General features: G+C 36.4%; 1 protein-coding gene and 1 pseudogene across 1 annotated transcript in view; one reads left to right on the top strand and one right to left on the bottom strand.

Annotated features, from left to right (window-relative positions):
• LOC148941868 (uncharacterized) overlaps positions 1-26701 on the top strand; it is a 66454-nt gene that overhangs the window by 39216 nt on the left and 537 nt on the right. The window contains exons 2-3 of the mRNA XM_089103434.1: positions 25910-26121; positions 26162-26543. Coding sequence (XP_088959560.1) covers positions 25925-26121; positions 26162-26543 — 579 coding nt within the window. The 5' untranslated portion in view covers positions 25910-25924. The remainder of the gene's footprint in view (positions 1-25909; positions 26122-26161; positions 26544-26701) is intronic.
• On the bottom strand, positions 4409-12084 carry LOC148941869 (uncharacterized; annotated as a pseudogene).

Genomic DNA, 26701 nt, shown 5'->3' with positions numbered 1-26701 from the left:
TACTTTCATCAGAGATATTTATTATAATTAACGGCCTTTGTGATTAAGGAGTCTTTAAACTGAAAGTAAGGAGCGACATTAAAACTTAAAACGAACAGAAATTATTCCGTATATGAAAGGGGATGTCCCCTCCTCAACGCCTCGCTCTTTACGCTAAAGTTTTTATTTTTTAAAAAAATTATGTTTTGGGAAAGTCAAACTTTAGCGTAAAGAGCGAGGCGTTGAGAAGGGGATATCTCCTTTCATATACGGAATAATTTCTGTTCGTTTTAAGTTTTAATGTCGCTCCTTACTTTCAGTTTAAAAAACTTTTTTTTTATTTAATACCTTTAAGGATTCTTGGGATCCCTTAAGTTAAGAAAAATAATACATTTCCTCAGAGGTACCTTAAGTCCCAAAGCGTGTTGAGAATAAAAAAAGAGTATGTCCATTTACGGGTAATTAATCAGGATTTTTAGCTCACTTAGCACCTAATCACAATCTTGGGGTAGAAAAAGTGGGTGAATTTTTAATAAAAATTGCGATCTGATGAAAACTTTTGTGGAGGATTCTACCTTTGATTTTCGATCAAAAGTATCAGCCTATTAACCAATTACTTTTTATTGGACGTGTAAAACTCAAATTGTCAAACTAAAATGGGCTATCAAACAGTTCGTGGTAACGAACTGTAAATAAGGAGCGACACGGCTCAATAGTAACCAAAACTCTAAAAAACAGAATTTTGATACCAATAGATACATCAAAAGAATCAAATTTTTATGCTGATTACAAATATGTAATCAAATTTAGTTTTACCCATCAAAAGTTACATGCCTGAGAAAATTTGCCTTACATTCGAAAAAAGGGGGAAACAACCCCTAAAAGTCATAGAAATTTAATGAAAATTACACCATCAGATTCAGCGTATCAGAGAACCCTACTTTAGAGGTTTCAAGCTCCTATGCAAAAATGTGGAATTTTGTATTTTTTGCCAGAAGAAAGATCATGGATGCGTGTTTATTTGTTGTTGTTTTTTTGTTTTTTTTTTGTTTGTTTTTTTTCCCAGGGGTAATCGTATTGATCCTGTAGTCCTAAAATATCGTCAGAGGGCTCATTCGAAGGGAAATTAAAAGCTCTAGTGCTCTTTTTAAGGGACCAAAAAATCGGAGGGCAACTTGGCCCCCTCCGACGCTCATTTTTTTCTGGAAGTCACCCAATAAAAAATTTGAGATAGCCATTTTGTTCAGCATAGTCAAAAATATAATTAATATGTCTTTGAGGATGACTCAATCTCCCACAGTTCCCAGGGGAAGGGCTGCAAGTTATTAACTTTGCCCATTGTTTACATATAGTATTGGTTATTGGGAAGTAATGAAGTATACAGACGTTTTCAGGAGGATTTTTTTTCCAGGGGGGGGGGGGGTCGGGATCGGAGCAGGGGTTACGGGGAGGATCTTTCCATGGAGGATATTTCATTGGGGGAAGGGACATTTCCATGAAGAGGGTGCCAGATTTCCCAGCATTATTTAAAAAACGATCAGAAATTAAATAAAAAACAAGTTTTTTCAACCGAAAGCAAGGAGCAACAATAAAACTTAAAACGAACAGAAATTATTAAGTATAGGAGAGGGTTCGCCCCCTCGTCAATACTTCACTCTTTACGCTAAAGTTTTTTTTAGTAATTTCAAAAGAGCTATTTATTCTAATAAATCGGCCTCTGTGATTCAGAGGTTTGTGATTCTAACAAAATTCGAACTTTGGTGTAAAGAGTGAGGTATTGACTAGGGAGTGAACTCCTTAATATACGTAATAAAAATATACAAATATAGAAATTCGTTACGTAACTTAATTTGTAAATTATGCCAGAACAAAATTTCGAGAAAGCCAATTAGCCAAAAGAAGGAAAATAAATACGCGAATTTCATTTTAATTATTGATGTACGGTAAGCTAAAATCAAAGCTTCATTAATTCAAAACCGTTCAGAAATTAACTAAAAGAAAAAGTTTTTTAACTGAAAGTAAGGAGCGACATTAAAACTTAAAACCAAAAGAAATTATTCCATATATGAAAGGGGCTGTCCCCTCCTCAACGCCTCGCTCTTTACGCTAAAGTTTTTTATTGTTTTAAAAAATAAAGTTGTTAGACAGTTAGCGTATAGAGCGAGGCTTTGAGGAGGGGACACCCCCTTTATATACGGAATAATTTCTGTTCGTTTTAAGTTTTAATGCCGCTCCTTGCTTTCAGTTAAAAAAACTTGTTTTTTTTAAAGTTAATTTGTCTTAGATGAAGAACATCAAGAAATAAAAAGTATTTCAAGTATTTCATGTCTAGCGTGCTAGCAAATCGGCTAGGACGGATTGAAAGTATTATCAAGTAAGGAGCGATGCAGCTAAATAGTAACCGAAACTGTAAGAAACAGAGTTTTGAAAATAATAGATCTACCAAAAGAAACGAATTTTGATGCTTATTTAAAATATGTAAAATTCATTAAGTTTAATGTTACCCATCAAAAGTTATGAACCTGAGAAAATTTGTCAAATTTTTGAAAAAGCGGGAAACACCCCTAAGAAATCAAGTGATCTTAATCAAATTCACACCATGAGCTTCAAAATATTAGAGAACCCAAGTGTAGTGGCTTTAAGCTCCTATATACAAAAGTGTGGAATTTTGATTTTTTTGCCAGAAGCAAGATCCCAGGGGTGATCGAATCGAACTGGTGATCCAAGAAGATTGGATGAAGGCTAATTTGACCGTAAATCAAAAGTTCTAGTGCCCCTTTTTAAGTGACCAAAATATTTGAGCTAACCCCCCACCCCCTTTTTACCCGAAATTTTTTATCAAAATTTTCTTCAGTGTGGTCGAAAAATCTAATAACTATGTCTTTGAGGATGACTTGACCCCTTTCAGCCCTCGGGAAGGAATGCAAGTTATGCATTGCCCATTGTGTACATATATTTTTGGCTATTGGGAGTTATAAAAGTTTTTTCTGAGGGGGGGGGGGAGAGATTTTCTGGTGGTGCTTCTTACGTGGGAGGATCTTTCAATGGAAGAGTTTTCATGGAGAAAGGGAATTTTCCATGGAAGGGGAGCCAGATTTCCCAGCATTAATTAAAAAAAATATAAGAAATTAAACTAAAAAAACAAGTTTTTTCAACTGAAAGTAAGGAGCAATATTAAAACTTAAAACAAAAAGAAATTATTATGTATATGAGGACGTCACCCCCTCCTACGCTAAAGTGTTTTTTTTGTAAAAAGCTTATTATTCTAATTAAACGGTCCTTGTGTATCAGGAGTCATTCTTAAATAATTGGAACAAAAGGTTAAACTATAGCGCAAAGAGTGAGGTACTAAGGTGGGGGCAACCCCCTTATATACGTAATAATTTTAGTTCGTTCTAAGTTTGAATGTTGTTCCATAATTTCAGTTGAAAGAATCTAGTTTTTTTTTATTTAATTAATGATAGAAGCAAGCATATCGTACCCTTTGATTGGTTCAACATCCCACTCAACCAACACTGAATTTTATAGCTCAAGGACACCCGCAGGCAATTTTTCAGGAAAGGGTGTAGAGACCAGAATATCAGTTGCGGGTCGGGGCACAGGAATATAATTAGATTATTGTTTTCTTTGGATTAAGTTTATTATCAAATATATTTAGAAACAAATCTCAAATTAAAATAGTAACTAACATTGCATGCAAAATCCATGCAAACTCAGCAAATTCCAAACGGTGAGGATTCGAACCTGCAACTCATCGCAGAGCTAAGCCGCCTGAGGCAAACATAGCTATACACGCCCATCTTTCATCCCAATCTATTCAAAACCTTTGTCTTCAAACCCTACAAAGAAGCTTTCATTTCCCTTTAATTTTTCCTAACAACATCCTCCCAACTAATTGAGGGGCGACTTCCTTTTGGATTGGCATTGAACAGTTGCTCGACAAGGTTAATCTGCCATTTTTCATCAGGTTAATCTGCCATCTGTCATTTTTCAATCTGCCATCATGCCCTAGCTATCTCAACCTTTCTCTCATAATATAGTCCTAGAAAGTGAGATTGGCCCACAATTTTATTACAGCTTACTGGTTTAGATACGGTCAGTCAGTCGGGTAACCAATATAATCTATATGCAATGTCTTTGGAAAATATCTAGCAAATCATCCTCCGATTTTTTGGAGCACCCACACTTCTGAACCATAACTGACCATTGTCATTACTGTAGCTTCAGTTTTGAGAAGGTTCTAGAGAGTATGTATTATAGAGTAAAATATAAAGAGATTTCTTACAAAAAAAGTTAACTTTTTTTGTAACTTTTAAAAAAAAGTTACAAAAAAACTCTTTGAGCCGAATTCTTTATTTGTAAATAACGCAAAAATTTGAATAATAAGAAAATATTAGTCAAACAAGTTAAAACAAGTCAAGATAATAAGTTAAGATAATTTAAGAGAGTGAATTTTATAACCCACTTTTGTTAAAATATCCTCTTTTTCTACTAGAGGTCCGTGTTTTGCACTCTAAATTTGTAATACTGTCTTTCGAACTGATTTTAATCCATCACTTTGTTCGAGATTTCATCTTCCTTGTCTATCAAATTGATAAGTTTTTTTTTCTGAAGCTTCGCTCAAACAGCCTGTGTTTCCAACAACTTGTTTAGGACATTCTGAAGTTGCTTCTAACTCATTAATTTTCATTTGAATATATGCAACGTAAGATTTGAGGCATAAAGTTTCCTCTTCATATTTTTCAGCACTTTCTTCCTTCTCTTTCCAAATTCAACAGTATTCCTTATTCAAATTAGTAACTTCCTCTTTCAAAGACGCGACACCATAAACAAAGTTTTTTTTTAGACGAGAATCATTTTTCGAAATTAACTCTTTCTTTTCCCTTTGAATACTTCTTGCAAATACATCTTTGACTAGGACGTCTTGAAAATGCAGTATATTTTCTGTCTTCAATCGATCAGTATCCTCCTTTAGAGAAGTATTTTCTGTCTTCAGCCAAGCAACATCCTCCTGTAGAGATGTGTTTTCAGTGAGAGTGATTTTCAGTTGATGCTCCATATTGGCTGGTATTTCATTTTCTCTAAAAAATGTCTTGTTTTCAGTTTGCAATCTAGTAAAAAAAAAAAATTCAATAGCGATACTTCACATAAAGCAGCAGCAAGTTGAGTTTTAGCTATATCAAGATCAGTTAAAGAGGTAATAACGTCAGTCAGTTGCTTCTTTTTACTTAAAATTCGTTTAAGATCAACGTCTGTCTTGCCCATTTCCGGCAACTTTATGAGATGAACATCTTGTTCTTTACCCATTGCCAAAAACTGATCTGCACCTACAATTTTGAGTTTTCCCATCTGATGGACATGTTTTTGTGACTCAATGAGATTGCCTTCTAATAGCTTGTCTTTTTCCTGCAGACTTGTTTTCATTGCAGAAATTTTTCCCTGAAAAAATAGGAGGAAATTAGAAACATAAAAAAGGAGCTTCACAAAAAAAATAGAATGAGAAAGAAAGCCGGTCCAAGAGATGGCTAAAGGGTGAAACGAATTGACAAAAGAAGTGAAAAATAGATTGGTTCAGCACCACACAAAATCTAAAGCTGTGTCACTCGAGTGAACTCTTAGAAGATGTACAATTCCTAGTAATTAGATTGAGTTACAAGATTAGCGGCCTATGATATTAGTTGGACCACAAAAAAAGCTATAGGGAAAGAAGTCCTGTATCATCGACAGAACAATTACGCTGTGACAGTAAATAGCGATGTGGTCATTTTTTTTTTTTTTTTTTTTTTGGTGTGTGTTTTGTTTTAGACCAGAGCACTTTGTATCGAAGGAGTCGTCGTCGAGACTCCAAAACTAGATCATTCAAATGAAAATGGAAGGGAGTAGTCCCCCTTTTACAGTCAACAGTGATTGGAGGGCAACTAACCCCTCTCCCACTCCCACCATTTCCCCAAGCACATCCAACCAAAATGTTGAAATAGCAATTTTATTCAGTGTAGTTGAAATATCGGTAAATTATGTCTTTGAGGATGACAGCCCCCCCCCCACAAAGCCCTTATAGCAAGAGATTTAAGTTATGCCTTGGGGGTAAATATGGCTTATGAAGATAAGGTTTATATAGAAATTATTTGAAAAAAACTACGTTTTCTAAAGAGTTAAAGAGGCTGAGTTACAAGGTCGAACCTTAAAACGTACAGGGATTAGGAGGCACAGTTGGGGGCTGCCGCCCCCAAACCCCCGCTTTCGCAGCCTTTAAATAAAAAAAAGTTTTTTAAACTGAAAATAAGGAGCGACATTAAATCTTAAAACGAACAGAAATTATTCCGTATATGAAAGGGGCTATGCCCTCCTCAACGCCTCTTTCTGTACGCTAAAGTTTTTATTGTTTAAAAAAAAGAGTTGTGAGAAAGTCAAACTTTAGCGTAAAGAGCAAGGCGTTGAGGAGGGCACAGCCCCTTTCATATACGGAATAATTTCTGTTCGTTTTAAGTTTTAATGTCGCTCCTTACTTTCAGTTTAAAAAACTTTTTTTTTTATTTAAAGGCCGCGAAAGCGGGGGGTTTTTGGGGCGGCAGCCCCCCAACTGTGCCTCCTAATCCCTGTACGTTTTAAGGTTCGACCTTGTAACTCAGCCTCTTTAACTCTTTAGAAAATGTAGTTTTTTCAAATAATTTCTGCACTTTTTTTTACAGTTTATTACTTATTATTGCTTGACTAACTGTTAGCTGATCGTGTCAGGAGTTAAAGTGGGGGGGCGGCCGCCCCCCAAACCCCCCGCTCTTGAACATTCTTGTGTTAAGGCTTTTAATTCCTGAATACTCAAATCACGTCGTACAGGGTGCCTCCTAATCCCTGTACGTTTTAAGGTTTGAACTTGTGACTCAGCCTCTTTAACAGCCCCCCAACTGTGCATCCTAATCCCTGTACATTTAAAGGGTCGACCTTGTAACTCAGCCTCTTTAACTCTTTAGAAAATGTAATTTTTTTCAAATAATTTAAAAAAGAAACTGAGTTTCTTTTTTAAAGTTTAAATTCAGTATATAAAAATTTGCTCTGACGGTGAATCGAACCCGGGTTTTCTTACTGACAGTCTGAAGTTTCAAACGCTGGACTAAAGAGACACAATTGTAATTGTTTTTTAGTAAATGGAATCTATTTTTGACGCAAGCAAATTCCCACAAAACTTGATATTTGGTTTTTGGAAAACAGGGAAGGAGTGATCAGATTGAGCTGAAATTTCGATGACAAGCTCCCAGGCCCCAGGAAAGCTTATCCTTTAAATTTTAGCCCGATCAGACAACGTTAATGGGGGGTTGCGGTGGGAAAAATTAACATGGGCTATTATAGGAAAACGAGGTTTTTCATAAATGTAAATTCGGGGGATAATTTTTTCGGTCTGAAAATATCAAAAGGCCCTAATAGGTCAAATTCTGCTTCGAATGAGTCCTCATTCACCCGGATCAGTTGCCAACTGTTGCCTGTAGGCGTGGATAAGAAAAAAAAAGAAATTAATTTTAAGTGGCTATATTTGGTTTTTTGAAAACAAGGAGTGATCGGATTGAGCTGAAATTTCGAGGATAAGCTCCCGGGCCCTAGGAAAGCTTAACCTCTAAATTTCAGCCCAGTCGGGCAACGTTAAAGGGGGGATGTGGTGGGAGGGTCGAAACTTCCGGCCCAGTTTACCCCATGAAGATAAAGTCAGAGGAGGATGAAATTTTGCAAGTTTCTTAGTTTGAGCTTGGACTACAAAATGCAATTACCGCCGTCTCTCTGCGACCTCTAGGACCTGAAATCGCTTAACATTGTGGTGGATCGCCTCTTTATAGAGGCACAAGTGTGCCTCCTTGAAGGTGATATTATAAACTTTGGAGGGGGCTTATAGGATTCTTAATAAGAAGTTCTAGTGGCTCTTTTAAGATTCAGAGTGATCGGATGATGGACAACTCCCCCCTCCCTCCAAACACACACCTCGTATTTTCCAGAAATGTATGTGATAGAAATTTTGGCATGGCCATTTATTGTCGTAGAAATTTCAAAAAAGGCTCTTGCGATTGGGAATTGAAGGGTCCAGTGCCTCTTTTAATAGTTGAAAACAATTGGAGGGCAACTAACCCCCTTCTTATGGCCACCATTTCTCCAATCAAATCCAATTGGAATTTTGAGAAGGCCTTTTTTTTAAGTGTTAGTAAAAGGTTTGGATATTAGGTCTTTGAGGACGACATCCCCCCACAGCCCTCAGGACAAGGGTCGTAAGTTATACCCCCCCCCTCCACACACAATAATCTTGTATTTCCACGAAATAAATCTGATAGAAATTTTGAAAGGGTCATTTGTTGTCATAGAAACTTCAAAAAGGCTCATTGATTGGAAATTTAAAGGGCTTTTTAGAGTATTCAAAAAATATTGGGAGAAATCAACCCCCCCCCCTCAAGCCCATCCCTTCCCAGAATACCCGATCAAAATTTGGAGATAACTATTTTGTTCGGCGTAGTTGAAAGGTATGAAAATTATGTCTTTGAGGATGACAATCCCACCCCACAGCCCCCAACGTGAGCAGGGTATCATAGGAAGTGCAATCGCGCTGCCTAAGTAAAGAACGATGTTGGCACAATGTATTATTTTTTTTTTTCCCCCATACCAGGGCACTTCGTATCGAAGGAGTTGTCATAAAAACTTGAAAAAGGGCTCATTCGACTGGAAATTGGAACGGCTAGTGCCCTTTTTAATAGTCAAAATAGATTGAAATGCAACTAACACCCCTTCTACGCCCACCATTTCCCCAAACACATCCAATCAAAATTTTGGGATAGCCATTTTGTTCAGTGTAGTTGATTTTCAGATAGAAATTGTGTTTTTGTGGAGGAGACTCCCTCACAACCCTAAGGGCAAGGGTTTGAAGCTATGCCCTGGGGGCAAATACGAACGATTTTGGCACAATGCATTATCTATATTTTTTTCCTTTAGACAAGGGCACTTCGTATCGAAGGAGTTGTCGTAGAAACTTCGAAAAGGGCTCATTGAATTGGAAATTGGAGTGGCTAGTGCTTTTTTTAATAGTCGGAATTGATTGGAAGGCAACTAACACCCCTTCCACGCCAACCATTTCCCGAAAAACATCCAATCAAAATTTGTAGATAGCCATTTTGTTCACCCTAGTTGATTTTCAGATAGAAAATATATTTTTGAGGAGAACACTTCCCCACAGTCCTCAGTGTAGGGTTATAAGTTATGCCCTGGGGCATATAAGGTTTTTATAGAAAGCGTTGTCGTAGAAACTTCAAAAAAGGCTCATTCGATTGGAAATTCAAAGAGCTGGTGCTCTTTTTAATAGTCAAAGGTGACTGGAGGGCAACTAAACCCCTTCTGACGCCCACCTTTTCCCCAAACACATCCAATCAAAATTTGAAGATAGCCATTTTGTCCAACGTAGTTGAACATTCTGGAAATTAGGTCTTTGAGGATGACAACCCACCCACAGCCCTCAGGGCAAGGGTTGTAAATTATGCCCTGAGGGCAAATAAGGTTTTTATGGAAAGCGTTGTGGCTGAAACTTCAAAAAGGGCTCATTCGATTGGAAATTGAAATGGATAGTGCCCGTTTTAATAGTCGAAAGTGACAGGAAGGCAACTAACACCCCTTCCACGCCCACCATTTCTTCAAAAACATCCAATCAAAATTTTTAGATAGCCATTTTGTTCTGCTTTGTTGATTTCCACATAGAGATTATGTTTTTGAGGATGACACAACCCCACAGCCCTCAGCGCAAGGGTTGTAACTTATACCCTGGGGGCATATAAGGTTTTTATAGAAAGCATTGTCATAGAAATTTCAGAAAAGGCTCATTCGATTGGAAATTCAAAGGGCTAGTGCCCTTTTTCATAGTCGAAAGTGATTGGAGGGCAACTAACCCCCCTATCACGCCTACCTTTTCCCCAAACACATCCAATCAAAATTTTGAGATAGCCATTTTGTTCAACGTAGTTAAAAGCTCTGGAAATAAAGTTTTTATTGAAATCTTTCTCGTACAAACTTGAAAAGGGCTCATTCGATAGGAAATTCAAAGGGCTAGTGCCCTTTTTAATAGTTGAAAGTGATTGGAGAGCAACTAACCCCCCTTTTACGCCCATCTTTTCCCCAGACACATCCAATCAAAAATTTTAGATAGCCATTTTGTTCACCGTAGTTGATTCCCTGATAGGAATTATGTTTTTGAGGAGGACACATCCCCACAGCCCTCAGCGCAAGGGCTGTAACTTATACCCTGGGGGCATATAAGGTTTTTATAGAAAGCATTGTCATAGAAATTTCAGAAAAGGCTCATTTGATTGGAAATTCAAAGGGCTAGTGCCCTTTTTCATAGTCGAAAGTGATTGGAGGGCAACTAACCCCCCTATCTTGCCCACCTTTTCCCCAAACATATCCAATCAAAATTTTAAGATAGCTTTTTTGTTAAACGTAGTCGAAAGTTCTAGAAATAAGGTCGGAAGTTTTTATTGAAATCTGTGTCGTAAGAACTTGAAAAGGGCTCAATCGATTGGAAATTCAAAGGGCTAGTGCCCTTTTTAATAGTCGAAAGTGATTTGAGGGCAACTAATTCCCCTCTAACGCCCCCCTTTTCCCCAAACACATCCAATCAAAATTTTGAGATAGACATTTTGTTCAGCGTAGTTCATTTTCAGATATAAATTATGTTTTGGAGGAGGACACATCCCCACAGCCCTCAGCGCAAGGGCTGTAAGTTATGCCCTGGGGGTATACAAGGTTTTTATAGAAAGCATTGTTATAGAAACTGCAGAAAATGCTCTTTCGATTGGAAATTTAAAGGGATAGTGCTCTTTTTCATAGTCGAAAGTGATTGGAGGGCAACTAAACCCCTATCAAGCCCACCTTTTCCCCAAACACATCCAATCAAAATTTTAAGATAGTTATTTTGTTCAACGTACTTGAAAGTTCTGGAAATTAGGTCTTTGAGGATGACAACCCCCCCCCAAGGCCCTCAGGGCAAGGGTTGTACGTTAGGCCCTTGGGGTATATAAGGTTTTTATAGAACGCGTTGTCGTAGAAACTTCAAAAAGGGCTCATTCGATTGGAAATTAAAATGGCTAGGGCCCATTTTAATAGTAGAAACTGATTGGAAGACAACTAACACTCCTTCCACGCCCACTATTTCCCCAAACACATCCAATCAAAATTTTGACATAGCCATTTTGTTTCACGCAGTTAAACGTTCTGAAAATTATACCTTTCAGCAGGACACCCCCCCACAATCTTCAGGGCAAGGGTTATAAGTTATGCCCTGGGGGCATATAAAATTTCATTGATATGTATGTCATAGAAACTTGAAAAGAGCTCTTTTAATTGGAAATTCAAAAGGCTAGTGCCCTTTTTAATATTTGAAAGTGATTTGAGGGCAACTAACCCCCCTTTCACGCCCGACTTTTCCCCAAACACATCCAATCAAAATTTTTAGATAGCCATTTTGTTCAGCGTAGTTGATTTCCAGATAGAAATTATGTTTTTGAGGAGGACACACCCCCACAGCCCTCAGCGCAAGGGCTGTATGTTATGCCCTGGGGACATATTTGTTTTTATAGAAAGCATTGTCATAGAAACTTCAGAAAAGGCTCATTCGATTGGAAATTCAAAGGAATAGTGCCCTTTTTCATAGTCGAAAGTGATTGGAGGGCAACTAACCCCCCTATCACGCCCACCTTTTCCCCAAACACAGCCAATCAAAATTTTAAGATAGCTATTTTATTCAAGTTTTGGAAATTCACGCCAGTTTACGTAGCCGAAACCTGGCAGTTGAACCAGGAGCAAGAAAAAAAAATTCTTGCTTTCGAAAAAACATGTTTTAGAAGAATTCTCGACCACCACTGGCGGCAGGGGATAAACAACCAATCCATCCTTGCTAAAACAGGTCAGCCTATTGTGACAGATTCTATAAAAGTTCTCCGATGTAGATACCTTGGCAAACGGCAACGTACTTCGTATGGATCTTAATACTTCCACTGGTAATAATCGGGTACACCTGGCTGACGCAGAAAAATTTGCAGTGAAAGTACCATACATATCTGCCATACATATCACCGAAAGTACCATACACATCATACATAATCGGCAGACACAGAAAAACCTTGCACTGAAAGTACCATAGATATCTGCAAAATCTAAACACCTGAATCCAGCATCATTGGAAGGATATACTGGCAGAAGCAAACTCGCGGGAAGATAGTACCCTAGCAGTAGTAATTAATCCCTAGCCCAGAGAGTCAGAATTTACAGCTTTTGGAGAAGTTCATAGTCTGTAAATCGCGGATTATTTCAAAATGTTAATATTGGGAATCAAAAAGTGTAGAGGTCTTTGGTTATTTAGTTAAATAAACAAAATTCTACGAATTTACGAAGGATGATTTTTTTTTTACAATAAATGAATAAGAAATTTAAACCATTTTTAGCTCATCCTGAGATCGAAAAATTATATGAAACTGAAACATCTTTATTTCTTCAGGTTCTAGATCTAAGACAAATTTTTGATTGAAGATGATCATTGTCATTTCTTAAGCAGTACACAGTAAATTTTGTATGTGTAAACCAGGCCGTATCCAGGAGGGGTGTATAAGGGGTTTGATCCCCCCCCCTAAATGTTTGTCCGACTCGTAAAAAAACTAAAAAAACGAATATTATAAATTATTGATGTGTTTTTTAAAGTCTTTTTGTGACCCCCCCCCTAAAAAATCCTTTGTAAAACTCCCCCTCCCCAAAAAAATCCTGGGTTAATTTGCCTGAATTTTCATTAGAAATTGTTTATATTGCTCTTACTTTTTCCCTACTTTCTGTCTACTTCTAGAAATAATCCAGGGAAATTGTCCGGGTGGAATTTTCAGTGGGGTTGTAATTGTCTTCAGCTTTTACCACGGAGGAGATTTTCTGCAGGAGGATTTATCCATGGGAGAATTTTCCATAGGAAAAACTCTATACTACGGAATTTTCCGCGGGATCAACTTTCTTCATGCTTTGAAAAACGAGCATATATTAAACTGTTTATCAAATGAATGTATGCTAAGGAGAATTTTTCAGGTGGAAAACTCCTCAAGAAATTTTCAGGGAGGAATTTTCAGCGAAGATGGAATTTTCAGGGATGAGGGTATTTTATGTGAGAAGTACTTTCCACGTGGAGTGAGGGAATTTTCCACGAGGGAGAGTCGGATTTCCTGTCATTATTTGGAAAATGATAAGAAAATAAATAGATTTTTTTTGCTCCCCCCCCCCAGCCCGAAAAAAAATGCAGGTTAGGTGTGTTGTTGAACCAACCAATGGGTACGATAAGCATGCTTGTACTATTAATAATACTTTTAATCCGTCCTAGCCTAGTGGCTAGCAAGCTAGACGTGAAATATCTTTTTTATTTCTTGATGTTCTTGATTTAAGACAAATAATCCATTTTATTTTGGGAATTTGAGTTTTAAATATCCAATAAAAGTCAATAAAAATTAATTTGTTGAATACACTGAAACTTTTGATTGAAAATCAAAGGTGGATTCCTCCGCAAAAAGTTTTCATCAAATCATAATTTTTTTTAGAATCACCCGCTTTTCCCCCCCAAGATTGTAATTAGGCTCCAGGTCTGCGGAAAATCCTGATTAATTACCAGCAAATTTATGTGCTCTTGTTTTTATTCTTAACACATTTGTGGACTTAAGGTACCTCTGAGGAAGTGTATTATTCTACTACCTTAAGAGATCCCATGAATGTTTGCAGGAAAATAGATTAAATTTTAAAATACTTCATCTTTTACAGAATATATAGCCAATTCACGAAAACTTAAAGGGTAGGGACAAAGTTTTTTATGAAGACACAAAAAAGATATTTTTCAAATATTAGAGGTATAGGGAATACTAGGCCAATATTTTATTTTGTTTAATTAAAACACCTAAAACAGTATTTTTTACCGAAGAGGGTATTCTCAAACTCTTGAGGAAGATTACCCCCCCCCCCCATTTAAAGCTTCTTAATTTTTTAACGCATCTTAATCCGACTCTAAACTTGTTTTAACATAATTAAAAAAGCATTTTCGTTTTGAGTGAAGCACATCCGCGCAAACACAGAAGATTGTCTTCAGGTTGGGGGAGGAGTGAGCAGTAGTAAGAATAAATTTTGGATAATTTAAATATGAGGCACCCAAATACATAGGAAATTTATTCATTGCTCCCCCATCCCTCCTGCATAAGGCCATGTGTATAACTTCAAAATTTGGTAAAATTATGTGGGAAATATTGGGTATTGTTGAGAAAAATCCACATTTCCTGGGCTGCCTGCTTGAATTTCCCCTTTGTATGTGCTTGACAGCTTATTTTGTGGAAAAAGTTTTTTTAATTAATTTCTGTTCGTTTTATATTGACACGGTCTTTTCAGGGAAAAAGAAAACAATATTTTAAATCTTTTCGTTTTTCAAGTCTTTATAGTTTGGCCTGCTATTTGTATGCTGGAGAAAAATTTTCAGCAATTTTTAAAAACATACACCCTTTAATAAATCTTGACAAAAACAGTACTGTTTAATTTAGTTTCATACCTCCTCTAGTTGACCTGAAATTGAAAATTTAATACTATTCGCAAAAACTCTGTTTACTTTCTTTGATAGCTTGGATACACTTGCGCTATTTTGATTTGGTTAAATTTTAAGAGCAGAAGTAGCCCCGAAAATTTGAACATAATACCCTCAGTCGTTTTTTTGATACTGCTGAGATGCCTTATGGGGAATTAGCATTATCACAGTGCATTTTGATTTAATCTTAAGGCAACATTTAGTTCATAAACATAATGGGTAAATGGGAATGGAAGGGGGATTAGTTGCCCTTCAATCACTTTCGACTATTAAAAATGGCATCAGCCTTTTCTATTTTCAATCGAATGAGCCCTTTTCAAAGTTCCACGACAACTCCTTCGATACGAAGTGCACTGGTCTAAACAACAACAACAACAAAAAATATTACTAATCAGTTTCGACTGTTAAAAAGAGTACTAGCCCTTTGAATTTCAAATCGAATGAGCCCTTTTTCAAGTTTCTACGACAAAGTTTTCAATAAAAACCTTATATGCCCCCAGGGCATAAATTATAACCCTTGCCCTGAAGGTTGTGGGGGAGTGTCCTCCTCAAAAACATATTTTCTATCTGGAGCTCTACTACGCTGAACAAAATGGTTATCTCAAAATTTGTATTGGATGTGTTATGGGGGAATGATGGGCGTGGGGGGGGGGGGGGGCTAGTTGCCATCCAATCACTTTCGACTATCAAAAAGGGCACTAAAACTCTCAATATCCAATCGAATTAACCCCCTTTGAAGTTTCTGCGAAGACCCCTTCCATATGAAGTGCCCTGCTCTAAAGAAACAATAATACATTGTACATTGTGCCAACATCGTTCTTATATGCCCTTAGTGCATAACTTAAAACCCTTGCCCCGAGGATTGTGGGGGAGTGTCCTCCTCAATAAGATATTTTCTATCTGGAAATCAACTACGCTGAACAAAATGGCTATCTCAACATTTTGATTGGATGTGTTGGGGGACTGATGGGCGTGGTAGGGGGGCTAGTTGCCCTCCAATCACTTTCAACTATTAAAAAGGGCATTACCCACTCCAATTTCCAATCGAATGAGCCCTTTTCGAAGTTTCTACGACAACTCCTTCGATACGAAGTGTCCGGCTGAAGAAAAAAAAAGACATTGTGCCCACATCGTTCTTTACTTAGGCAGCGCTAGCGCGCTGTCTATGATTGATACCTTTGGAGAGTTAAGGTACCTTTGGGAAGATGTATTATTCTTCGTACCTTTGGGAAGTTGATAGTTTATGCTTATCATATAGAACTAAAATAGTAATATCCGGCAATTTGTCAAAAGTATGCTAAATGTTCTAATTAGTTAATTCCTTTGGGGATGATCTTGCCTACTCTGTCATAATTTCGGGGAATTATTGGCAATATATAGTGTCAAAATTAAGTTTATTGTTGATCAGTTGAAGTTTTGAATCAAACTGTAACAAGCTAAATAACCTTGGAATCTACGAAATGTCTAAAGGTAAAATATGTTAATTAAATAAAAAGAGTTACCTTGAAAAATATACTAGCAAACTCATGAAAATACAGAGGTCGGGGGGAAAATTTTTGTTGCTATTACATAAAATAGGCATTTTTCAAAATCTAGCTATAGAGAGAATATTAGGCTATTGTTTTTATTTAATATCCTTTATTGAAAATACCAAAATAGTTGTTGTTTTACCTAAAAAGGTGTTTTCAAAATATATAGATCAATCGCCCTTTCCCGAATCAGTACCTCTTAATTTTTTGTAACGCATCTTAATCAAACTTTAAACTTGTTTTAATGTAAAAATAAACCCCCCCCCTGGATACGGCCTTGAATAATTTAAATATGAGGTGCTAAGAAATTTCGGAAAAATAATAATTTGGACTCCCCTCCAGTCCAATGCTCTGTGCATAACTTCAAGAAATTGGCAAATTACACGGGAAATGTAAAGCATTGTTTAGAAAAATCCACATTTCCTGAGCTGCCTACTTGAATTTCTCCATTGTATATGCTTGACTAACCTTTAATAAGGCATATTTTCAGGAAAAAACAGTCATTGCAAAACTAGCTCTCGTACGTTTGTCTGATAACAGCGATTTATTTTTCATTTGAGTGAAACACGTCCCAGCACACACCGAGAATTGGCTCCAGGGGAGGGGGGAGGGTAGAATGGAACAGTAGTAAAAATAATTTTTGAATAATTTAAATATGAGTTACCCAGAAACCAACAAAAAATGAATGGAATTGCAACGAGGGAAGGGGCTCTAAAACGCATTTGTAAAATACCCCTTTCTTTAGTTCTTAGTTAAGAATATAAACTATTGCAACTACCTCTCGTACGTTTGTTTGATAACAGGACTTATTTTTCATTTTTTTACGGACAAAATATTTAAAACTAGTTGATTAAAAAAAATCTCTTAAAGGGTGTTTTCCTAAACTTAGCGTACAATTATCCCCCCTCCCTATCAATTGGAATCTCTTAATTTTTACATACAGAGGACCATGCACATGCAGAGGATTTTCTTCGCGGGGGGAGAATATTAAGAAAATTTTTGATAATCTATACATCAACTGCCATTCTGGTATCTGCCCCCCCCCCTGAATAATTTTCTACCGACTCCGCTGAGCTGTAAAATTCAGAGCAGATTGAGTGGGATGCTGAACCAACAAACTATATGCATGCTTCTATCTATTATTAATACTTTCAATCCGTCCTCGGTTTCAAGGTCAGTTTGGAAAAAAAAGAAAAATTTTGTTTCTTTTTTTCAGAAGAAAAATCACGGATGTGTGTTTAATTTTTTTTGCAATGATCCTAGAATATAGGGATGAATCTTGAGCATAATTATTGGGGGGCATGAGGAATCCATACCCAGATAGTCATGGGGCATGAGATATATAACATTTTGTTTCTCCACATTATTTGGGGGAATGCCCCTTTTGCCCCCCCCCCCAACTGAAGCCCCTGCTAAAATATCAGGGAACTCGTTTAAACGGAAATTAAAAGTTCCAGTGGTCTCTGAAACTATAAAAGTTCCAGTGAGTTTCTTAAGTAGCTAAGAGGATTGGAGGGCCGTTTAGCCCTCTTTTCACCCAAAGCCGTCCTATAGAACTTTAAAATGGCCTGTTTGTTCAACAGAGTTTACAGATCCAATTTTTAAGGGAAATAAAAGGAGGACAAATTTTGGGGTGGAATTTTCCGCAAGAAATCAAATTCTTTCGCTGTTTTGTACTCCAAGATTCTAATTAGGTGCCAAGGCGACTTACCAGGGCCGTATCCAGGATTTTTGTTCAAGGGGGGTTTTTACCAATTTTTGACTTTTTTTGGGGGGGGGGTTTACTAATTTTTGACTAATTTTACTGATTTTTACCTAGGTTTTACTATTTTTCGACTTATTTTCGAGTCGGTCAAAAAATTTCGGGGGGGGGGGGGTTCAAACCGGGTAACCCCCCCCCCCTGGATACGGCCATGCGACTTACCCTGATTAATAAATCACAAATGAATAAGTTTTTTTTTTATTCTCGATACCTTTGGAGAGTTAAGGTACCTTTGGGTTGATGTGTTATTCTTGGTACCTTTGGGAAGTTAATAGTATATGCTTATCAGTTAGATGTAAAATAATAACATCCGGCAATTTGTCAAAATGATGCTAAAATGTCCTAAATAGTTAATTTCTTTGGGGATAATCTTAACTATTCACTCATAACTTCGGGTCAATATTGGCAATATATAGCATCAAAATTAAGTTTATTGCTTATCAGTTGAAGTTTTGAATCAAACTAACAAACTAATTTTGGAATAACTATGGAATCAATGAAATGTGTAAAGGTAAAATACGTTAAATTCAAAAAAAGAGTTAATCTCTTAAATAATATAATAGCAAACTTATGAAAATACTGAGGTTGGGGGTAATTTTTTTCTATTACACAAAAAGACATTTTTAAAAATCTTGCGGTAGAGGGAACATTAGGCTATTGTTTTTATTTTAGTATCCTTTAATGAAAATACCAGAAATAGTTGTTGGTTTACCTAAAAAGGTGTTTATAATATATAGAAAACAATCCCCTTTCTCCAAATCGGAACCCCTTAATTTTTCGTAACGTATCTTAATCAAACTTTAAACTTGTTTTAATGTAAATAAAAAGGAATTGTATTTTTGAGTAAAAGACAACTACGCACACACAGAGGATTGTCTCGAAGGGAGAGGGGTTGAACAATAGTAAAAAAAAACTTTTATAATAATTTAAATGTGAGGTCCAAGAAATTTGGGAAAAGTATTAATTTGGACCCCCCCCCCACGTCCATTCCAAGACTCTGTACATATTTTCAAAAAATTGGCAAATTACATGGGGAATGTTAGTTTTTGTTCAGAAAATTCCACATTTCCTGGGCAGCCTACTTGAATTTCTCCTTTGTATGTGCTTGACTAACCCTTAATAAGGCAAATATTTTTTTTTCCTTTTTTTAATGACAAAACGAGCAAAAAAATAAATGAGATTGCAATGGGGAGTGGGACTCTTGATCACTTTTGTAAAATACATTTTTCTTCATATATCATTAAAAAAAATTTGGTACTAGGACACGTACATAGATTTGATACAAGAACTTTTTTTTTACTTTTTTCAAAACTGAATATTTTTAACTAGTTCATTAAGTTTTAATGATTAAAAAATTAAAATGCATGTAAATAAAACTTGACTAGAGATGTGCTACTAGCCAAAAGTTACAAAGTGCGTACTTGAACTACTGCTTCTGCTGCAGTAAAGCAGTAGAAGTGCTTATTTGGGGAGAGGGAGCAAATACCCCCACCAAGTAATTTAATGAAACATTATTATATAGCCCATACCCCTTGAATCTCCAGATGTGGACCACTTGGTCCCCCCATCCCAATAAAAATGTTGGAGCTCCGCCCCTGACTACTCCCACTGCTAAGATGTTTTATAGTCAATTAATTTAAATATAATCAAGTATGAATCAAATATCAACTTCCTTTATTTACGAATAATTAAAACTGATCTGAATTAGTGAGTAAATCTCCCCCCCCCTGCTCACATTTAAAATAAATGAATAAAGATGGTTCAGTCAGCTTACAGTAGCAGGCTATTTTAATGCTTTGTATGTTATTCAATAAAGAAAACAAGTTTTTTAAACTGAATGTAAGGAGCGACATTAAAACTTAAAACGAACAGAAATTATTCCGTATATGAAAGGGGCTGTCCCCTCCTCAACGCCTCGCTCTTTACGCTAAAGTTTTTCTTGTTTAAAAAAATAAAGTTGTGAGACAGAGTCAAACGTTTTTATTAGTAATAAATATACGTAACTTACGAATTAACTTCTATATTCATAGATTTTTAATACCTATATTAGGGGGTTCGCCACCTAGTTAATACCTTGCTCTTTAAGCTAAAGTTCGAATTTTGTTCCAATTCTTTAAAAATGACCCCTTAATCACAAAGGCCGTTAATTAGAATAAATGGCTCTTATGAAAGTACTAAAAATCTTTGGCTTAAAGAGCGAGGCATTGACTAGAAGGTGAACCCAATCATGTAGCTAATATTTTTTTGTTCGTTTTCAGTTTTGATGTTGCTCCTTACTTTCAGTTGAAAAACTTGTTTTTTTATATTTAATTTCTGATTTTTTTTTAAATAATGATGAGAAATCCGACGCCCCCTTCATAGCAATGTCCCTTCCCCCATGAAAACTTCCTTCATGAAAAGATCCTCCCATATAACCCCCGATCCACCCCCACTACCAGAAAAAATTCCCTTGAAAACTTCTGTATACTTCCCAATAACCACTATTATATGTTAACATTGGGTAAAGTTCATAACTTTCAGCCCTCCCCCTGGGGGCTTCGAGGGATTAAGTCATCCTAAAAGACATAGTTATAATATTTTCGACCATGCTGAACAAAATGGCTATCTCAAAGTTTTACCCCTGGGGAAAACCCCTGGGGGGTTTTCCCAGGGAAAAGAAAAAAATACGATCACCCCTGGGGAAAAGAAAAAAAACAAATAAACACGCATCCGTGGTCTTTCTTCTGGCAAAAAATAGAAAATTTCACATTTTTGTAGATAGGAGCTTGAAACCTCTACAGTAGGGTTCACTGATACGCTGAATCTGATGGTTTGATTTTTATTAAAGTTATATAACTTTTAGGGGGTGTTTCCCACTTTTTTTAAAAATCAGGCAAATTTTCTCAGGCGCGTAACTTTTGATAAGTAAGATTAAACTTGATGAAACTTATATATTTGAAATCAGAATTAAAATCTGATTCTTTTGATGTATCTATTGGTATCAAAATTCCGTTATTTAGAGTTTCGGTTACCATTGAGCCGGGTCGCTCCTTACTTACAGTTCGTTACCACGAACTGTTTGATTCGGCGATTATCATCCTTACTAGAGTTACCTTTTTTTCTCAAGCTACCCTCTTTCTTCTATTTTTACAAGTTTACATTTTATGTTGTTTCTAATATGTGATTCTGCCTCTCTGTCAAGCTTGTTGTGTGATGGCATCTATAAGTTGTACTTTTTATGTATTTATTTATAATATATAGTTTATTTATTTTATATTTTACGCTTTACTGGAAAAAACAACAACAACAATGACCGTGGATTGTCAGTTTAATTGACATATACCGATATATATTCCTTAAAGTTTTGATAATTTTTCATTCATGAAAATAAGAAAAGTGAAAAATTTAAAGCGTATTTTGTTTTCAGTAAAGTGCAGATTATGTTCTGGTCTTGAGAGGGTAAGAGGGGTTAACAGCCCTACTCATGTTAATTTTTGCTCGTTTTGAGTTTGACTCGGCTGTTTATTGTAATTTCTGTTCGTTTTGAGTTTCATTTATTTATTGATAGTGATTTGTGGTAGTTTCACGCTTGGAAGATTATTTGACTATATTTCTGCAAATTCTTGGCTTAACAGAGCTCTTTACTTTTCTTTGAAAAACTTGTTTTGTGGAAAAAGTTTTTTAAATTAATTTATGTTTGTTTTTTATTGACATAATCTTACTCATGAAAAGAATAATATTTGATATATTTTCGGTTTTTTCTATAAGAATTTATAGTATGGGTTGGTATTTGTATGTTGGAGAAACTTTTTTTAAACAATTTTTAATCCTGACCCAAACAGTATTTTTTCATTTAATTTTAAAGCTTCTGAAGTTGACCTGAAAAATAAAACTTAATATTATTCCCAAAAGATCTATCGATGCTCTTAGAAAACCTGAATCCACTTACACTCTTTTTACTTGTTCAAATTGTAAGAGCAGAAGTAGTAATAGCAAAATCCGAGAAAATATTTCCACTTAATACACCCACTCGTTCTCGATATATTGCTGAGGTGTCTTATTGGAAACCATAAACCCAATGCCTTTTGATATATTTTAAATAAAATCTTATTTTTAAAACATAATGGTCCAATTGCATAATTGTGGGGTTTTGACATGCCTAATATCTTTACAGACATGGTTTCTGGACCATTCTACTATGCTGAATAAAATATCTGTTTCAAAATTTTGACTGGAAGAGTTTTGAAAATGAATGGGATTGAAAAAAAGGCTTCTTTCCATCCAATCTGTTTTTACTCTTAAAAAGGGCACCAGAACTTTTAATTTTGAATGGAAATAAGCTCCTTTAAAAGTTTCAATGATATGACTAGCTATTACAGAGTGGTGCTGCGTATGATATTGCTTATATGCCCTTTAAAAAACCTACATGCATACAGTTTATTCGTTTAATTGAAACTCCTAAACGTTCCCTAGGAGTTTCATCTTAATACCCTTAGCGTCATTAGTTACAGTAACTGTATGGGCAGTGTTAATAGTATACACATAGTCAAACTTTTGTTCAGCCATTTTGTTCAAAGCAGTTGAAAGTTCTTGAAATTATGTCTTTCAGTAGGGCACTCTCCCCACAGTCTTCAGGTCAAGGGTTATAAGTTATAACCTGGAGGCAAATACGGTTTTTATTTAAAGCTTTGTCGTGAAAACTTGAAAAAACGGCTCATTCGATTGGAAATTCAAAGAGCTAGTGCCCTTTTTAATAGTCGAAAGTGATTGGACGGCGACTAATCGACCTCTTACATCCACCTTTTTACCAATCACATCTAATCAAATTTTGAGATAGCCATTTTGTTCAACGTAGTTGAAAGTTCTGGAAATTAGGTCTTTGAGGATGAAGAGCCCCCCCCCCAAAGCCCTAAGGGCAAGGGTTACAAGTTATGCTCGGGGGGCATATAATGGTTTTTATAGAAAGCGTTGTCGTAGAAACTTCAAAAAGGGCACATTTGATTGGAAATTGAAATGGCTAGTGCCGTTTTTAATAGTCGAAAGTGATTGGAAGGCAACTAACACACCTTCCACGCCCACCATTTCCCGAAACACATGTAATAAATATTTTGAGATAACCTTTTTTCAACGTAGTTGAAAGTTCTGGAAACTATATCTTTCAGCAGGACATCCCCCCCCCCAGAGTCACAGCAAGGGTTATAAGTTATGCCCTGAGGGAATATAAGGCTTTTATTGAACGCTTTGTCGTAGAAAATTAAAAAGTGGCTCATTGGATCGGAAATTCAAAGCGTCAGTGTCCTTTTTATAGTCGAAAGTGATTAGAGGGCAACTAACCCCTCTCTCATGTCCACCTTTTCCTCAAACGCATCTAATCAAATTTTAAGATAGCCATTTTTTTCAACATAGTTGAAAATTTTTTAGCTTAGTTCTTTGAGGATGAACCCCCCCCCCCCCCACAGCCCTGAAGGCAAGGGTTGCAAGTTATGCCTTTGGGGCATATAAGGTTCTTATAGAAAGCGTTGTTGTAAAAACTTCAAAAAGGGCTCATTCGATTGGAAATTGAAATGGCTAGTGCCGTTTTTAATAGTTGAAAATGATTGGAGGGTATCTAACCCCCTCTCACGCCCACCATTTACCCAAACAAATAAGATCAAAATTTTGAGATAACCATTTTGTTCAACGTAGTTGAAATTTCTGGAAATTAGGTCTTTGAGGGTGACCCCCCCCCCCACAGCCCTCAGAGCAAGGGGTTTAAGTTATGCCCTGGGGACATATAAGGTTTTTGTAGACAGCGTTGTCGTAGAAACTTCAAAAAGGACTCATTGGATTGGAAATTGAAATCGCTAGTGCCCTTTTTAGTGGTCGAAAGTGATTGGAAGGCAACTAACACCCCTTCCACGCCCACCATTTCCCGAAACACATGCAATAAAAATGTTGAGATAGCCTTTTTTCAACGCAGTTGAAAGCTCTGGAAACTATATCTTTGAGCAGGACATCCCCCCCCCCAGAGTCACAGCAAGGGCTATAAGTTATGCCCTAAGGGAATATAAGGCTTTTATTGAACGCTTTGTCGTAGAAAATTAAAAAGTGGCTCATTGGATCGGAAATTCAAAGCGTCAGTGTCCTTTTTATAGTCAAAAGTGATTAGAGTGCAACTAAACCCTCTCTCATGTCCACCTTTTCCTCAAACACATCTAATCAAAATTTTAAGATAGCCATTTTTTTTCAACATAGTTGAAAAATTTTGAGTTTAGTTCTTTGATGATGAACCCCCCCCCCACAGACCTCAAGGCAAGGGTTGTAAGCTATGCCTTTGGGGCATATAAGGTTCTTATAGAAAGCGTTGTCGTATAAACTTCAAAAAGGGCTAATTCAAATGGAAATAGAAATGACTAGTGCAGTTTTTAATAGTTGAAAATGATTGTAGGGCAACTAACCCTCTGTCACGCCCACCATTTACCCAAACAAATACGATCAAAATTTTGAGATAACCATTTTTTCAACGTAGTGGAAATTTCTGGAATTTATTTCTTTGAGGATGACAACCCCCCCACCCCTCCCCCAAGCCCTCAGGGCAAGGGTTGTCAGTTATGCCCTAGCGGTATATAGGGTTTTTAATAGAAGGCGATGCTGTAGGAACTTCAAAAAGGGTTCATTCGATTGGAAATTGAAAGGGCTAGTGCTATTTTTAATAGTCAAAAGTGATCGAAGGGCAACTAGCCCCTCTCTCTCGTCCACCATTTTCCCAAACACATCCAATCAAAATTTTGAGATATTCTTTTTGTTCAACGTAGTTGAAATTTCTTGAAATTGGGTCATTGAGGATGATAACCCCCTTAGAATCTCAGGGCAAGGGTTGTAATTTCTGCCCTAGGGGAATATAAGGTTTTTATAGAAAGTTTTGTCGTAGAAACTTCAAAAAGGGCTCATTTGATTTGAAATTGAAAGGGCTAGTGCCCTTTTCAATAGTAGAAAATGATCGAAGGGCAACTAACCCCCCTCTCTCGTCCACCATTTTCCCAAACACATCCAATCAAAATTTTGAGATATTCATTTTGTTCAACGTAGTTGAAATTTCTTGAAACTGGGTCATTGAGGATGATAACCCCCTTAGAGCCCTCAGTTCAAGGGTCGTAAGTTATGCCCAGGGGGCATATAAGGTTTTTATAGAAAGTTTTGTCGTAGAAACTTCGTAAAGGGCTCATTTGATTGGAAATTGAAAGGACTAGTGCCCCTTTTTAATAGTCGAAAATGAATGGAGAGCAATTAACCCCCTCTGACACCCACCATTTCCCCAAACACATCCAATCAAAGTTTTCACCTAGCCATTTTGTCCAACAAGGCACTAGAACTTCTTATTAACAATCCAATGAGACCCCTCCAAAGTTTATAATATCACCTTTCTACATAAACCTTATCTTCATAACCCTTATACGCCCCCAATGCATAATTTAAAACCCTTGCTATGAGGGTTGTATGGAGAGGGAGGGAGGTTGTCTCAAAGACATACTTTCCGGACATTTCAACCACATTGAACAAAATGGCTATCTCAACATTTTGATTGGATATGTTTGGAGAAATAGTGGGAGTGGGAGAGGGGTTAGTTGCCCTTCAATCACTGTCGACTATAAAAGAGGGACTAGCCCTTTTTATTTTCAATTGAATGACTTATTTTTGAAGTCTCTACGACGACTTCTTCGATACGAAGTACCCTGGTCTAAAACAAACCACACACAAAAAAAGATTATGACCACATCGCTATTTACTTTTGCAGTCAATGATACAGGACCTCTTTCCCTATAGCTATTTCTGTGGTCCTAGTAATATCATAGGCCGCTAATATTGTAACTCAATATAATTACTAGGAATTGTAAATCTTCTAAGACTTCACTCGAGTGAAACAGCCTTAGATTTTGTGTGGGGCAGAACCGATCTATTTTTTAATTTCTTTTGTCAATTCGTTTCACCCTCTAGCAATTTGTTGGGCCTGCTTTCTTTCTCATTCTAATTTTTGTGAAGCTCGTTTTTTATATTTCTAATTTCCTCCTATTTTTTCAGGAAAAAATTTCTGCAATGAAAACTGATCTAACTGATACCTCTTTAACTGATCTTGATATAGCTAAAACTCCACTTGCTGCTGCTTTATGTGAAGTGTCGCTAATGAGAAAAACAATTACTAGATTGCAAACTGAAAACAAGATATTTTCTACAGAATGTGAAAGACTAGCCAATATGGAGCATCAACTGAAAATCACTCGCACTGAAAACATATCCAAAGGAGGATGTTGCTTGGCTGAAGACAGAAAATACTTCTCTAAAGGAGAATACTGATCGATTGAAGACACAAAATATACTGCTTTTGCAAGACGTCTTAGTCAAAGATGCATTTGCAAGTCGTAGTCAAAAGGAGAAAAAAGATAAAATTTCGAAAAATGATTCTCGTCTCAAAACAGCTTTGTTTCAGGTGTCGTCTTTGAATGAGGAAGTTACTAATTTGAATAAGCAATGTTGTCGAATTTTGAAAGAGAAGAAAGAAAGTGCTGAAAAATATGAAGAGGAAATTTTATGCCTCAAATCTTATGTTGTATATCTTCAAATGAAAATCAATGAATTAGAAACAACTTCAGAATGTCCCAAACAAGTTGTTGGAGACAAAAGTTGTTTGAGCAAAGCTTCAGAAAAAAAACTTATCAATTTGACAGACAAAAAAGATGAACCAAATTGATGAATTAAAATCAGTTGTTGATGAATTACAAGAAAGTGCTGAAAAATATAAAGAGGAATCTGATCGATTGAAGAAAGAAAAAATACTGCTTTTTCAAGACGTCTTAGTCAAAGATGCATTTGCAA

The sequence above is a fragment of the Artemia sp. Qi Xiang Cuo genome, chromosome 17, assembly GCF_049724085.1.
Source record: "Artemia sp. Qi Xiang Cuo chromosome 17, ASM4972408v1, whole genome shotgun sequence".
NCBI lineage: Eukaryota > Metazoa > Arthropoda > Branchiopoda > Anostraca > Artemiidae > Artemia > Artemia sp. Qi Xiang Cuo.
Note: the sequence above shows the minus strand (reverse complement) of the source record. Positions and strands in the feature narration are given on the sequence as shown.